This window comes from Nycticebus coucang, chromosome 23 (genome assembly GCF_027406575.1).
Source record: "Nycticebus coucang isolate mNycCou1 chromosome 23, mNycCou1.pri, whole genome shotgun sequence".
Taxonomy (NCBI): Eukaryota; Metazoa; Chordata; class Mammalia; order Primates; family Lorisidae; genus Nycticebus; species Nycticebus coucang.
Genome location: NC_069802.1, coordinates 16,978,990 through 16,992,709, shown reverse-complemented (window position 1 = coordinate 16,992,709; position 13,720 = coordinate 16,978,990). Strand labels below are relative to the sequence as shown.

The 13,720-nt window shown below is 37.8% G+C and overlaps 1 protein-coding gene across 3 annotated transcripts in view; it reads right to left on the bottom strand.

Moving 5' to 3' along the window:
- Window positions 1–13,720, bottom strand: part of ARAP2 (ArfGAP with RhoGAP domain, ankyrin repeat and PH domain 2) — a 187,804-nt gene that overhangs the window by 110,965 nt on the left and 63,119 nt on the right. For all 3 annotated transcript variants that reach the window (XM_053578074.1, XM_053578076.1, XM_053578077.1), the window contains one exon: window positions 6,283–6,461. In XM_053578074.1, the coding sequence (XP_053434049.1) occupies window positions 6,283–6,461 (179 nt within the window). The remainder of the gene's footprint in view (window positions 1–6,282; window positions 6,462–13,720) is intronic.

Genomic DNA, 13,720 nt, shown 5'->3' with positions numbered 1-13,720 from the left:
GGACACATGTTGGGCAGATATAGCCCTAGCTGCAGGCTCTTTCCTCTCCCATTATTTTTTATTTATTGATTGTGGTTGTTAGGGAAAGTCCCTCTTGTAATTGAGCCATGCCCTCAAGATGTGTGCTATACACCCCTCCACATTCTTCCCTCCTCCACTCTCCCCATCCCTCATTCCCGTACCCACCCCTTGATGGGCAAGAGATATGACCAGAACCATCTCTGATGAAGACAAACGGCCAACAAACATCTGAAAAAATGCTTATCACCCCTGATTATCAGAGAAATGCAAATCAAAACCACCCTGAGATATCATCTAATCCCAATGAGAATGGCCCACATCACAAAATCTCAAAGCTACAGATGCTGGTGTGGATGTGGAGAAGGGAACACTTTTACACTGCTGGTGGGATTGCAAACTAATACAACCCTTTTGGAAGGAAGTGTGGAGAACCCTCAAAGAACTCAGATTAGACTTCCCATTGGATCCTGCAATCCCATTACAGGGCAGAGGAAAAAAAAAATTCTTTTATCACAGAACATTTGCACTAGACTGTCTGTTGCATTCAATTTACAATCACCAAAATGTGGAAACAGCCTAAATGCCCACCAACCCAGGAATGGATTAACAAGCTGTGGTACATATAAACCATGGAATACTATTCAGCCACTAAAAAAGATGGAGACTTTACATCTTTTGTATTATCCTGGATGGAGGTGGAACACATTCTTCTTAGTAAACCATTACAAGAATGAAGAAACAAGAATCCAAAGTACTCAATTCTAATATGAAGGCAGATGATCTAAAACATTACTTATTTTATATATCATAATAATAAGGCAGAAAAACTGTCATAATTATAACACACTGCAGACATATAAAACATAAACAGAGACAAAGAACAGAAGAAAATGTGTAAAAATTAAGACAGTGGGGTTGTACAAGGCCGCTAAATATTTAAGAGATGACATGGTTACAGGATAAGACCACTGCACTGTTTTGCAACAGGGTAATTAGGAATTAGGTAAAGAATTCGAGTGTCACTTTCTACTATGCAGTTTTTGCTTTTCTAACAAATGTTTTTAAATGTATCTTCATAGTTTCTTAAAGTTTCTCCAAAAAAGGAAAAAAATAAAAACTAAAAATCCCTAGCATTCCCTAAGGCATGTTAACTATTCAACTACTTTATATTTCAGTTTCTATAATCTGCTAATGAATAAGAGCAAAAGAAAGAGAGAGGAAAAAAGTGAACCTTTGATTCACTGGGAACAGCAAAATTCCATGTTAACCCCATGTTGATGCCTATTGCACACGGCATTTAGACCACTCAGGAAACCACCTGCTGACTGGCCTTCCCTGCTATTCCATCACCACGTCTGTTAAAAAAAAAATACACACAAAATGTAGTAATAAAAAATTTTTGAAAAAGTAAAGGCATTAGCTATAAAGTTTTTATATATATATATTTTAAATTTATTTATTTCTATTGTTAAATCATAGCTGTGTACATTAGTGCAATCAAGGGGTACAATGTGCTGGTTTCATATACAATCTGAACTAGTCTCATCAAACTGTTCTAAATGCAGAATATAAATGCCTACATGCAGTAACTAAGAAAATGTCATGAAGGCTACGTTGAAGAGTTTGATTAGCTATAAAGTTTTATAGCTATATTATAAAAGCATAGACAAAGTGAATTCTTAATTCAATAGAAGAAAGATTCAAAAAAAGAAAATTACAGAAAATATATTTGTAGAGATGCTTGACAAGAAATCTTAGGGGCATCTACTCAAAGTAGAAAAATTGCTCAAGAAAAAAATGAACAATGATTTGTAATATCACAGTAAATTTCCAGACACAAGCACACAGTTAAAGAAACTTATGGAAAACAGCAAACAAAAAAATCTCTCCATTAGTTTTCAAACTTGCTTTTCTCTTGACTTTACAAATGCAGTTTTAAAACATTCCTCCAATAAGGCACACTCTGGGGAAAAAAAAAATAGTTCTATGTTAAGAGAAAGAAATTAAATAGCTAAAGCAGGCCTTATAAGCTAAAAAATCAAAATCATATTTAAAGGTCAGGCACAGCAGCTCATGCATGTAATCCTAGCACTCTAGGAGGCCAAGGCAAGAGGATCTCTTGAGTCCAGCAGTTCAAGACCAGCCTAAGCAAGAGTGAGACCCCCCAGCTCTACAAAAATAGAAAAATTAGCTGGGCATTGTGAGGCGTGCCTGTATTCCCAGTTACTCAAAAGACTGAGGCAGGAGGATTGTTTGAACCCAGAAGTCCGAGGTTGCTGTGAGCCACACTGATGCTGTGGCACCCTGGCCTGGCCAACAGAATGAGACTCTGTCTCAAAAAAAAAAAAAAAATCTTATTTAGAAATTGAGATGGTTAACATTAACTGTCCATTTACATATCTGTTAATACTTAAATGTTTTCAATGAAGAAAAAGATATACTTTCAAATTAACTGGAAAGGAAGTACAGCAACTTCAAGTTGAGGGAAGAACTAAAGAAACACCAATCTTGTTAATATTGTTAAAGATTATTTTTAGGGCGGCGCCTGTAGTTTAGTGGTTAGGGCGCCAGCCACATACACCCAGCCTGGCAGGTTTGAACACGGCCCGGGGCACCTCAACAACAATAACAACTGCAACAACAACAAAATAATAATAAAATAAATACATAAATAAAGACTATTTTTATGCATGTCCAAGTCCTGAAATATCTTGCTCTCTTAATGTGGATGCATATTATTTTTGAAGAAGAAAAAAACCCAGAACAGTGTTTAAAAGTATTGGTTTGGGGATCACCCATCACGACTCTCCTGGGGTATAAATTCCAACACCCCATTTTCATAAATTCTGAATCAATTCTGGGATGGGCCAGAAACACAGGATTTTAACACATACCTTAAGTGATGGCCTTAGAGATAGTAATCCATCTCCCTTCTTCATATGATGCCATTTCAATCCAGAGAGACTATCTTAATTACCTGAGCCAATCAGTAGCAGCGCAAGAATGAAAACCCCTATCTGCGACCTCCCAGGCCAATCTTCTTCGCAGAAAATGAGCTTCCTCTTTAATAACTCATCAACATATGGATGTAATAACTAGCCGTCCACCTCTACCCACTGCCTGTTCACTTTCTCCAGAATGACTGCCAAAGTAAATTAGTAAAACTGTATAAATTAGAGGCAAAAAAATGAAAATAGTTCCTAATTTGGGATGGTGTGGGTCAATTTTCTTATTTTTTTTACTCTATTCATGCTTTAAGTTATGTGGTAATGAATTCACTGTTCTGAAATAAAAATAATATAAATAAGTATGCTCTGTTGCATGGCACGAGATTAACGCCAACACAAATTAAGATGAATTAACAGATTCAAATGAAGTACCACGTACATTTTTATGATCAATAGATCTTTTTCCATTACTTTTGAAAAATATGTAACCTTCTGTGTGTGTGTGTGTGGGTAGGTATGTAAAACTTTTAAATGTTGCACCATACTATTTTAATATCCTTTAATTCTTTTTTTTTGTAGAGACAGAGTCTCACTTTATGGCCCTCGGTAGAGTGCCGTCATGGCATCACACAGCTCACAGCAACCTACAACTCCTGAGCTTAGGCAATCCTCTTGCCTCAGCCTCCCAAGTAGCTGGGACTATAGGCGCCCGCCACAACACCCGGCTATTTTTTTGTTGTTGCAGTTTGGCCAGGGCCAGGTTTGAACCTGCCACCCTCAGTATAGGGGGTCGGCGCCCTACCCACTGAGCCACAGGTGCTGCCCAATATCTTTTAATTCTTCTTAAAAGGCAGGTTGATGCTGTCACTGGCATCAAGTCCTCTGCATTCAAGAGAAAAATTCCTTAGCATGGATCAAGGTTCTCCACATGTGCTTCACCATGAGAGAAAATCAATGTGAAACTTTCCTCTGGAGAAAATAGTGCATGCAAGAATGCAAGGATACGGAGTGGCTAACTCAATGTCTGAACACGGAGGGCCTCACCTATTTGCACAGTCTTGTAACAACTCAAGACCAATTCCATAAAGATCTGGCTCCCTAGGATATGATGTAATTTAAAATGCACACACATATACACAAATAGCAGACATTTTTAAAGGTACATTTAGAGGCACGCTAATGCATAGAAAAGGACTTGAAATAGACATACATCAAAAATGTTTACTTATGTAAGGAGAAAGGGTCCCTCCAGCCTGAAGGCTCTCCTTTTTAAGGAGAACATCTTCATTGCTTGAGTACATGGAAACGTTTCCATTTCCCAGACTATGTCAAATACCCCCATTTTTGCACCTCTCTGATTCCTGCAAAACCTCATACAACTCTGAGCTCACCATCCAACATAAATGGTCTTGTTTGACTTTTCCTCTCAGAAGTTACGACCTGTATCCTCCTCCTCCATGAGGACATTTTTAGGGTGCTGGCATCACATGCAACGCTTATTGGACGCATACACTGAAACTCACAGCAAACTAAATTATTCAAGGAAAACCCCAGATTTTTAAGCTATTTCTAAAAGGTCACAGATGTAAAATTACTTTTCAACCTATATTGTAAAAGGGAAGTTGGCATATTATTTAAGAAACTAGGCTTAGAGTTATTAAGTTCTGGTTTTAAATTAAACTCTACATGATGAACTGTAATCCCCAAATTATTTTATCCTTATTTATCCTTACCTACAAAACACAGATGAGAGCATCTTCCTTCTATATTTGTGAGGACAATTAAAAAGGAATATTTACAAATTAATTAGCATCATAATTGATACTCAAAAATTGATAATCATTACTGTGACTTTCACATTCAATCACTGATACTAAACCAATAATTTCGTATAATTTTTGGTTAATAAGAATGTGTTAATAAAACATTAAAAATATCTATCTTATTTTTAGGGAATAAAAAGCTCAGATGATCTAGGTAATGTGAGCAATGAAACTAATAATTTGAAGTCCATCCTATCTATACAAGTGAAAAATGAATACTGCAGTTAATTTGGGAGAGTAACTTCCATACTTAACGTGCAAATTATGCATTTTTAAGCATAATTCCAGTAAGAAAAGTTTTAATCATCTTACTTCACTGAATGAAAATGCTCATATTTGATTCATATACATTTTTAAGCTGTACATCACTATACTTCTTGAGGAATATATTAACTATCCAAGTTGTGAGTGTGGCAGCAATGCTTAATGATGACTTCCACAGTTAATTAGCTAAGAAATCTCATCCAAAAAAATATAACAAGTTCACACTGAAGTGCAGAGGATACCTTGGATAGAGATCTATAGTGAACTTTTTCTGAAACTGAGTTGATAACCTTATTTTTTGTTATGAAAATAGCACTTAGTTTCACCTTCCAATAACCCATGATAATGTATCTTAAAATGAATTAGATCAGCTATCCAGAGTACCCAGTTTAATTCCACAATCATTAAACATCTAGTATATTCCAGGAAGAAAGATTTTAAAAAGTTTTTGCCACAAAAGAATAAAGAAAGAATTTTCTTATGCACATTAAAAACCAGAAATGTTAGCAAAGAAGGTCTACCGAATCACAGAAAGCTAAAGGGTTTGTTAAAACTATTTTGCCATCAGTCTCCTCAGAACATTTAAATTCTCTATTGGTCCTTTAGATGTTAATTGAATTTAATAACCCATCAATTCAAGTCTATTTTACTTATATGTATATATAATGGGTATGTATAGATGTGTGTGTACGCATACGTACATGTGTATATACACATATTATATATATAGCCTTAGTACATCATTTTCTGCAAGATACATATCTGCCCACCACCCCAAAAGACCAATAAAAACCTATAAACTCAATATGTTACCTATGCTTACTCTATAGTTTTCTATAACAAACATTAAAGCAACATGTCAAATGCAGAACTGGTCATATTTCATCAACAGCTATAATGGTTCATTGGTTCTTGATTATTCTCTCTTGTAGTTTTATAATGTTAGCTTAACTAAGAAATACTTTTTTTCAAAAGTTATTTTCAATGATTCTATTTCCTCATTCCCCTGAAAATGGGATATCCAGCCTCAAGTTTGATTTAGATACTTTCCTGCCGGTGGAAACATGGAGAAAGTTCAAGAAAACTGTTCCTCCTTTGTTACATTAAATGGAGTATTCAATACAAAAGCAAGACTCCGTAGGTAAAAACATTAATATTTCTAACAAAGCACAGTTGTTACTATAATCAAAAAGCAACAACTTGCAAAGACCGTAACAGAGACTCACCTGTTCATTTTTGCAAAGCCAGACACTATTTCCACTTAGCACAGTAAAAATTTTGGCTTTATATCCTCTCAATTCAAGATATCCACATTTCTCAGGTGTAACAATGGATTGAGACTGAGAGGCGAGGGACTCTGATTTCAGTGCATTTAACAGTATACTGATCCAGTCATTTCTTTCCTCTGGAAAACAAAGACAAGAGAAGATAAACAATCCATCTGTAAGTCATACACATAGAAACAGCATCAAGAAACCTGCCCCTCTTTCCCATGACTACAGTCTAAATGCTACTGTGGAAAGGACCAATGGCCCAATTCTGTGAGGTAAAAGGAATCACACTTGTTCCTCAGTTGTCCTGGAATCCATACCATGGGCTTCACCTGTGAGTTTCTTCATACCTGAGAAGCACTCTTCTAAATTATTCATGAGATTGGACTATCTCTTTTAATAGAAGAAAGTAATATCTCTATCCAGCAATTAATCTATTTTGCCTTGCAAGTCAGTTAACAAATGCCTAGAAAATTTTACTTTCTAACAGTCACTTGGAACCTACTCTACTCAGTAGTAGAGCTGTCTTGATGTGCAGTTACTAAATCCTGGCTCACCAATCTTGATGTGCAGTTACTAAATCCAGGCTCACCATAGTAACCAACAATAGCATCTCACCTGGAAAATTAAAACTTGGTTCTTCCACTCCTTCCACAAAAGCTAAGTCACCTTCAGGTACAAACAAGGCACCGTCACTAGCATAGGAATTCTATTTAGCTCCAAAGGGGCAATCAAAGCCATATGTCCTGTTAGATTTGAACGCATAATGAAACACTGGATAGTCTAAATGCTGTACAAATTGTATCAACGTAGAAGTCAACACAACTGAGCTAAGTGATTTTCTGAAAGTCATATAGCAAGTTATTATTATGAGGAGGAGAATCAAATGTTTCAACTCTAACAACTCTTCTTGGCACCATAAAACAAAAGGGGTCTTGAAGATGAGGGGCAATTCAAAAACCTGAGAGAAGGAAGAACAGAAAGCGATTCTGGGCAGAGGATAATACGGGAACAAAATCAGAAACAAGTAGCATCCACTTAAGGACTAACCCGTAGATGAACATATTTAGTGGGAAATACAGCTGTAAAATCTATACTGTCTAAGGAATTTTACCTTGATGACAGGAAAAAAAAAAAAAAAGGAAACCATTTCAAGAATCTTATGAAAGGGCATGATTAAGACCACATGAACAATGACAGGTAGACCACACCAGAGGCTGGGAAGTATTATTGAGACTTAAAGTACGTGAAAATGAAAACAAAAGGACATGTGAACAATCAAGACGTGTAGGGATTGAAAAATAGTGAATATGTTTACTGGGCATTCTTAAAAAAATAAATTAAAGAGAGCAAAAGGTACCTTAGCATATGAATTGACCAGGCAAAGGATAGAGGGATCTGATTAATGAACAGAACCACCTCCAGTTTTCAGCACCCAGCATGAGCATCTAGGCCTAAGGCCATGATGTATTTTCATTGTTACACAGGGGTCACGACCCACAGGTTGAGAACTGCTGGTCTAGGCAGACTAATAGCCTTGCGTAAATAAAGGTGACCCAGTCTCGGCACCTGTGGCTCAAGCGGCTGAGGCGCCAGCCACATACACCTGAGCTGGGGGTTCGAATCCAGCCTGGGCCTGCCAAACAACAATGATGGCTGCAACCAAAAAATAGCCGGGCGTTGTGGTGGGTGCCTGTAGTCCCAGCTACTTGGGAGGTGGAAACAGGAGACTTGCTTGAGCCCAGGAGTTGGAGGTGGTTGTGAGCTGTGATGCCACAGCACTCTACACAGGGGGACAGCTTGAGGCTCTGAGAAAGAAAGAAAGGAAGGAAAGAGAAAGAAAGGTGACCCAAATGAGAGAAACTCATGGAAGGGGACAAGTGTTTGATGTGAAGCAAGAGAAAACAGACGAACCCTCATGATTGCATTATCGTGCACAGCTATGATTTAATAAAAAAAAATTAAAAAAAAAAAGAAAAAAGAAACAGACAAACCTTGAGGTAGAATCCTACCTGTGAGGCTGAAAAATGGGCTATCAGAACAAGTGGAGAAGTGGTCATCAAGGCAAAAGGAAACAGACTGAATCTCAGGTAGGAAAACCTCTCCAGGAGGAAGGACAGGAAAAGAGCAAATAGGGCCCAATTTCGGAACATCAGACAGTTTCTCAGATCCTTCTAAGTCTGTCCAGAATAAATTCATGGTGGATTAAAATAGGTCTCCACATTAAGCCTATTCACATTCCAACATGAGTAACAATTTAATTACTTCATAGTAAGTCTTGATTTTTTAAATTATCTTTATTTTCGCTCACCTTCAAAATTATACTAAAGAGTTCTGTCTTTAATGACCGAAGCCCAAGTATTTATCAAAAATTCATTCAATAATATTCTATTGTAGGAGTTACGTATTACTGGTGGTTGTTTCTATAGAACAGGATAAAATACCTATCAAATGTCCTCAGTACTGTGTTACATCATAAACAACATGGGAATATTCAAGTAGCTAAGTCAATGTCAGTATACAGCAGCTACTCTACAATTTTACATGTATACAAACACATCCAGATTGCACCGTGATAATTTATTACGTTTTCAATAACAGCAACAGACCTTCCATGTAACTTGGTTATTACCTGTGATCGTTAGTTTCACACAAGATAGTCCTGCCAACTAAGTGCTATATAAAGGCTTTTGTTTGTGTTAATTCACATAGATCAATGAGTTTGAAATGTAGGTTGTAATTTAATAAACTGGGCCTAAGTGGTAGTGCCTTTTACATTACTATTACCATATATCTCAGTTTCTCAGAAATTAATTTGCAACTGGCAATTGCATCTGTCAGACTAACACACATTTTGGCTGCATCTCAATACATGATCCCCTCATATCCTGGAAGAATTATCTGACTCCCAAGGGCTCCAGTTACTAACAGGAAGTAAACAGACATGAAGAAGAACAGGAATGAATAGTAACATTCAGTTTATTCTTTAAACTCATGCCGATGGAGAGACACAGTAGAACGGATTATTTAAACAATAAAATAGATTACAAGTGTCATTTGTATTTAGCTGCGCAACTTGTGCATCTTTAGCTATGGGAGAATATGCTTTCATAAGTCACAATATTCTAAAGAATGATTTCCCTTTGGACAAGTATCTAGGGCAAAGTTAGATTCTACGCTAGCTTTCGCTTGTTCTTCACAAAATTCTGGTATTCTTTTCAGTAACAAATATCCACTGATCCACTGTGTTTTTGTTTTTGTTTTTTAATTTTTTTTTTTGAGACAGAGTCTCACTCTGCTGCACCAGCCTAGCTCACAGCCACCTCAGACTCCTGGGCTCAAGTGATCCTCCTGCTTCAGTCTCCCAAGTAGCTGGGACTACAGGTACCCACCACATGCCTAGCTAATTTTTTTCTTTTTAGTAGAGACAGGGTATCACTCTTACTCAGAACTCCTGTTCTCAAGAAAACCTCTCTCCTAGGCCTCTCAGAGTACTAGGATTATGGACGTGAGCCTCTGCACCCAGCCTCTGAGTTATCTTAGCACTGTGCTAACCACCATTCCCTCTGAACACCAGCTCTCACCTAGAAGGGCTTGTCTCCAACCAAGTATAGCATTCTGATTTGGAAAAGAAGAAAGGGAGTAGGGAAAACAAGAATAAGTGTTGAAATTGCCACTTTCTTTATTCTGATTATGCTAGAAGGTAAATAAAAGACACTAGAAATTTCCTAAAACTGCAAATTAGTTCTTGATGTTTTCAGAAATAACAGGCTGCTGTATAAGCCTCAAAAAAAGAGGTTAAAAAAAGTCAACAAGAGACTTTTTTTCTCTGAACTACTGGATTTAGCAGAAGGCATATTCATTAGTAACAAATGATTTATTACATGAGAGATTGCTAAATAAGAGTCACATAACACATTGATAAGTTAACAAAGTGTAGCTGGACCCTTTCTTTTGATATGATAATATGAGCTAATTAAAGATTACACAGTGTAACCCATGATTAGTATTAAAGAAAGCAGTACTACACATCAGCATTTTCTTTATTTTATTTTTTTTTTTTTTTTGTAGAGACAGAGTCTCACTTTATTGCCCTGGGGAGAGTGCCGTGGCATCACACAGCAACCTCCAACTCCTGGGCTTAGGCGATTCTCTTGCCTCAGCCTCCCGAGTAGCTGGGACTACAGGCGCCCGCCACAATGCCCGGCTATTCCTTTGTTGCAGTTTGGTCAGGGCTGGGTTTGAACCCGCCACCCTAGGTATATGGGGCCAGCGCCATCCCACATTAGCATTTTCTTTAAACTGATAACCGCTCATTGGTACAATATTTACTGAGTGCTTAGTATGTTTCACGACCTACCCTAAATACCAGGAGCAGGGAAATGAACAAGCTAGTCCATGACCATGCTCTCCTAGAATTCACACGCTAGGTAACCAGGGAGGCCACAAGAAATGAAATATAATTTAATGCACAGAAACAAACACAATGAGATAACATATAGCACAGGGTGACCAGAACCAGATCTTGTAGGTACATCTGGACATCGTAAGTACTTGGCTCTCAGTAAGACAGACGGTGGAGCCTATGAAGCAGAGTGACATGACCTGATTCTCCTGGTGAATCTGACAAAACTGTGCTGAAAATACGAATATAGCTGATCAATAGAGGTGAATAAAATATTCAGAGGGAGGGGGCAGCTCGTAGTAGAGTGGTATCAGTGCAGTGGAGGTATTGAGAACTGGTCAGAGTTCAGACACATTTTCAAAGTCAAACTGCCAAGATTTGCTGATGGACCGGATGTGAGATAGGAGAGAAGGAAAAGATTTAAGATGACTCCACACTTCAGGAACAACACAGGGGGACATCTATTTACTGGAGGCCTAAGCACCTCGGACTTCTATTTACTGAAATGAAGAACATTAGAGTATTACAGGGAAGAGGTGGAGAGGACAGAAATAGGAATTAGGACACGTGAAGTTTGAGATGTTGTTCAGCACCTGCGTTGAGATACGTAGGTGGCTAAAGGCACCTTAAAACCATGAGATCTGCCTCAACATCAAACTTAAGGCCCCGCAATACAGTATGTTAGAAGGAATGCAGGAGCGTAGCAAGTTCATGAAATACCAAAAACTTCCAAAATGACATGTGAAGTCTTTAAAGAAGACACTCAGCCAACCACCATGAATGGTGTTAAGTAGGGTAACAAAGTAGAGACAGAAAATGCTCAATGCTTTGCTTGACCAATGAAGATTGCAAAGAGATAGAAGGCTGCTTCCAAAACAACTAAGGGGAATTTATATGGTTCTTAGGCTAGGTACTCTTTATGCGTTTTACCTATTTTTAATTAAAAAAAAAAACTTTATATCATAAAAAGAGAATTGAGAGAACATGACATGCTTGCCTGTTTCTGAGGCATCTAGAATCTACTAAGGTGGGCACAGACACAGAATCTGCAGCTGAAAGTTCATGCTGAAAAATGGCCCTGAAAGGGACTGCCGCTCAGAAATCTTAAGCTGTCTTCTAACCATGAGAACTGCCCCCTCAAAACATCACCTTTGTCAAATGGCACATCTGCGTGTGTGACCACAGCTCACACAAGGATACAAACTAACCAGTGAGATCATCAACTGTTAGGACCCTCCGACCGATCCCAGAGGTTCCATTTCAGAAGAGGAGTCACCCCAAATCTTTCCCTCGGTGAAGAGTAGTTTTAAAATGTTATTATTTCAAAATAATTCACTTTCGAATACAAGAATGAAAATATTTCACTACAATATTTGGAGGGACTGAAGCCTTAGAAATATGCAGAGAAAAGATACAAAATGGTAATCCTACCTGAGCAGGGCCAGTGTGCTCACAACTTAAAGACAGTGACTGCTGCTTACGTCACTTAAACCTTTTTAATCAAAAAAGAAGAATTCATCTCTGTTAAGAGGTCAAACCATTCCCCTTTCTGTTCTAAACTTTGATTTTGCTTCTTCACTCAACTGAAGCAAACTTTAACTTAAAGTTCAGACAGTCCAATTTTTCATAAGCCACTATATTTCCCACTTCCCACAAAATGATCATTTTATCTATAGAAGAAAAAAACAGAATAAAACACATTTATTATAGTATATTGTTGAAGCTTCTATAATATATAGGTACATATGTAAACATATATGCAATATACCCACAAACTTCAATATGTACTAGTCTAAAAATGTGAGTTTTTCACTATGTTAAAGATATTAAGTAAGAAATATCCAATTTCCTTAAGTACTAAGTTTGACAGATCTCTTACATTTGATTTTGACACATCTTGTTTTGCTTTTTTGGTTTAGATTTTTTTATATCTTCTTTTTTGCAAATGCACACTTTGGCTTAGGATTATCTTTCAAATTTTTTAGGAGGGTCAATTTTTGTGAAACTGCAGGTAAGTCAAAAATCCCTTTTATTTACACATGTGAGTTCCATCCTGGAACTAAGGCAGCACAGACAGCTCAAAATATCAATGAAATGTTTGGGGAAATGTAGCTGATGAATGCACAGTACATGGATGGTTTGAGAAGTTCCCTTCTGGTGCTTTGGATCTTGAAAATGAACCACATGGAGGACATGAGACCAAGGTGGGTAATGATGAGCTGAATTCAACCTATGTGTGAATTAGCAGCAAGGTTTAATGCTACTGTCCCAACAATATCGGACAATCTGAAACAAATGAGCAGGGTAAAAAGCTGCATACACGGGTTCCATGTGAATTGAAAGAGCTCAAGAGAGATATCTCCACGTTTGCCTTTCTTTGCTGTCACGACAACGTAATGGTGAATGATTTCTACACCGTATTGTTACATGGAATGAAAAATACATTCTTGACAATCACAAGCATTCAGCACAATGGCTGGATAAAGATGAAGTGCTACAACACAGTCCAAACCAAATGGTCATTAAAAAAAAAAAAAAAAAGCTAATGGTGTCTAAGTGTTGGCCCAGGGCTGGGATTGTCCACTGCAGCTTCAGGAAAACTTATCTGCCGACTACACCAGATGTCCACTGCAACCAACTGAACGACACGTTGAGGATGCTGGGATTCAGCAGCCAAGACTGGTCGGCAGAGGTAGGCCAATCGTCCTGCAAGACAACACTCAACCACCTTGCAAAAATGACAATGGGCTTGGAAACTCTCTGTCATCTGCCGTATTCATCAGACCTTGCACCAACCTACAACCGCTTCTTTGAGGCTTTGGACCACCTCTTCCAAGGAAAAACATTCAATTCTCACCAAGCTGTGGAAAATGCCTTTTGCAATTTGATCACCACTTGCTCTCCAGGCTTCTTTGCTGCTGGTGTACACAGACTACCATTCAAATGGCAAAACTGTGTCGAAAATTTAGCCGTGCACTTTGATTAACT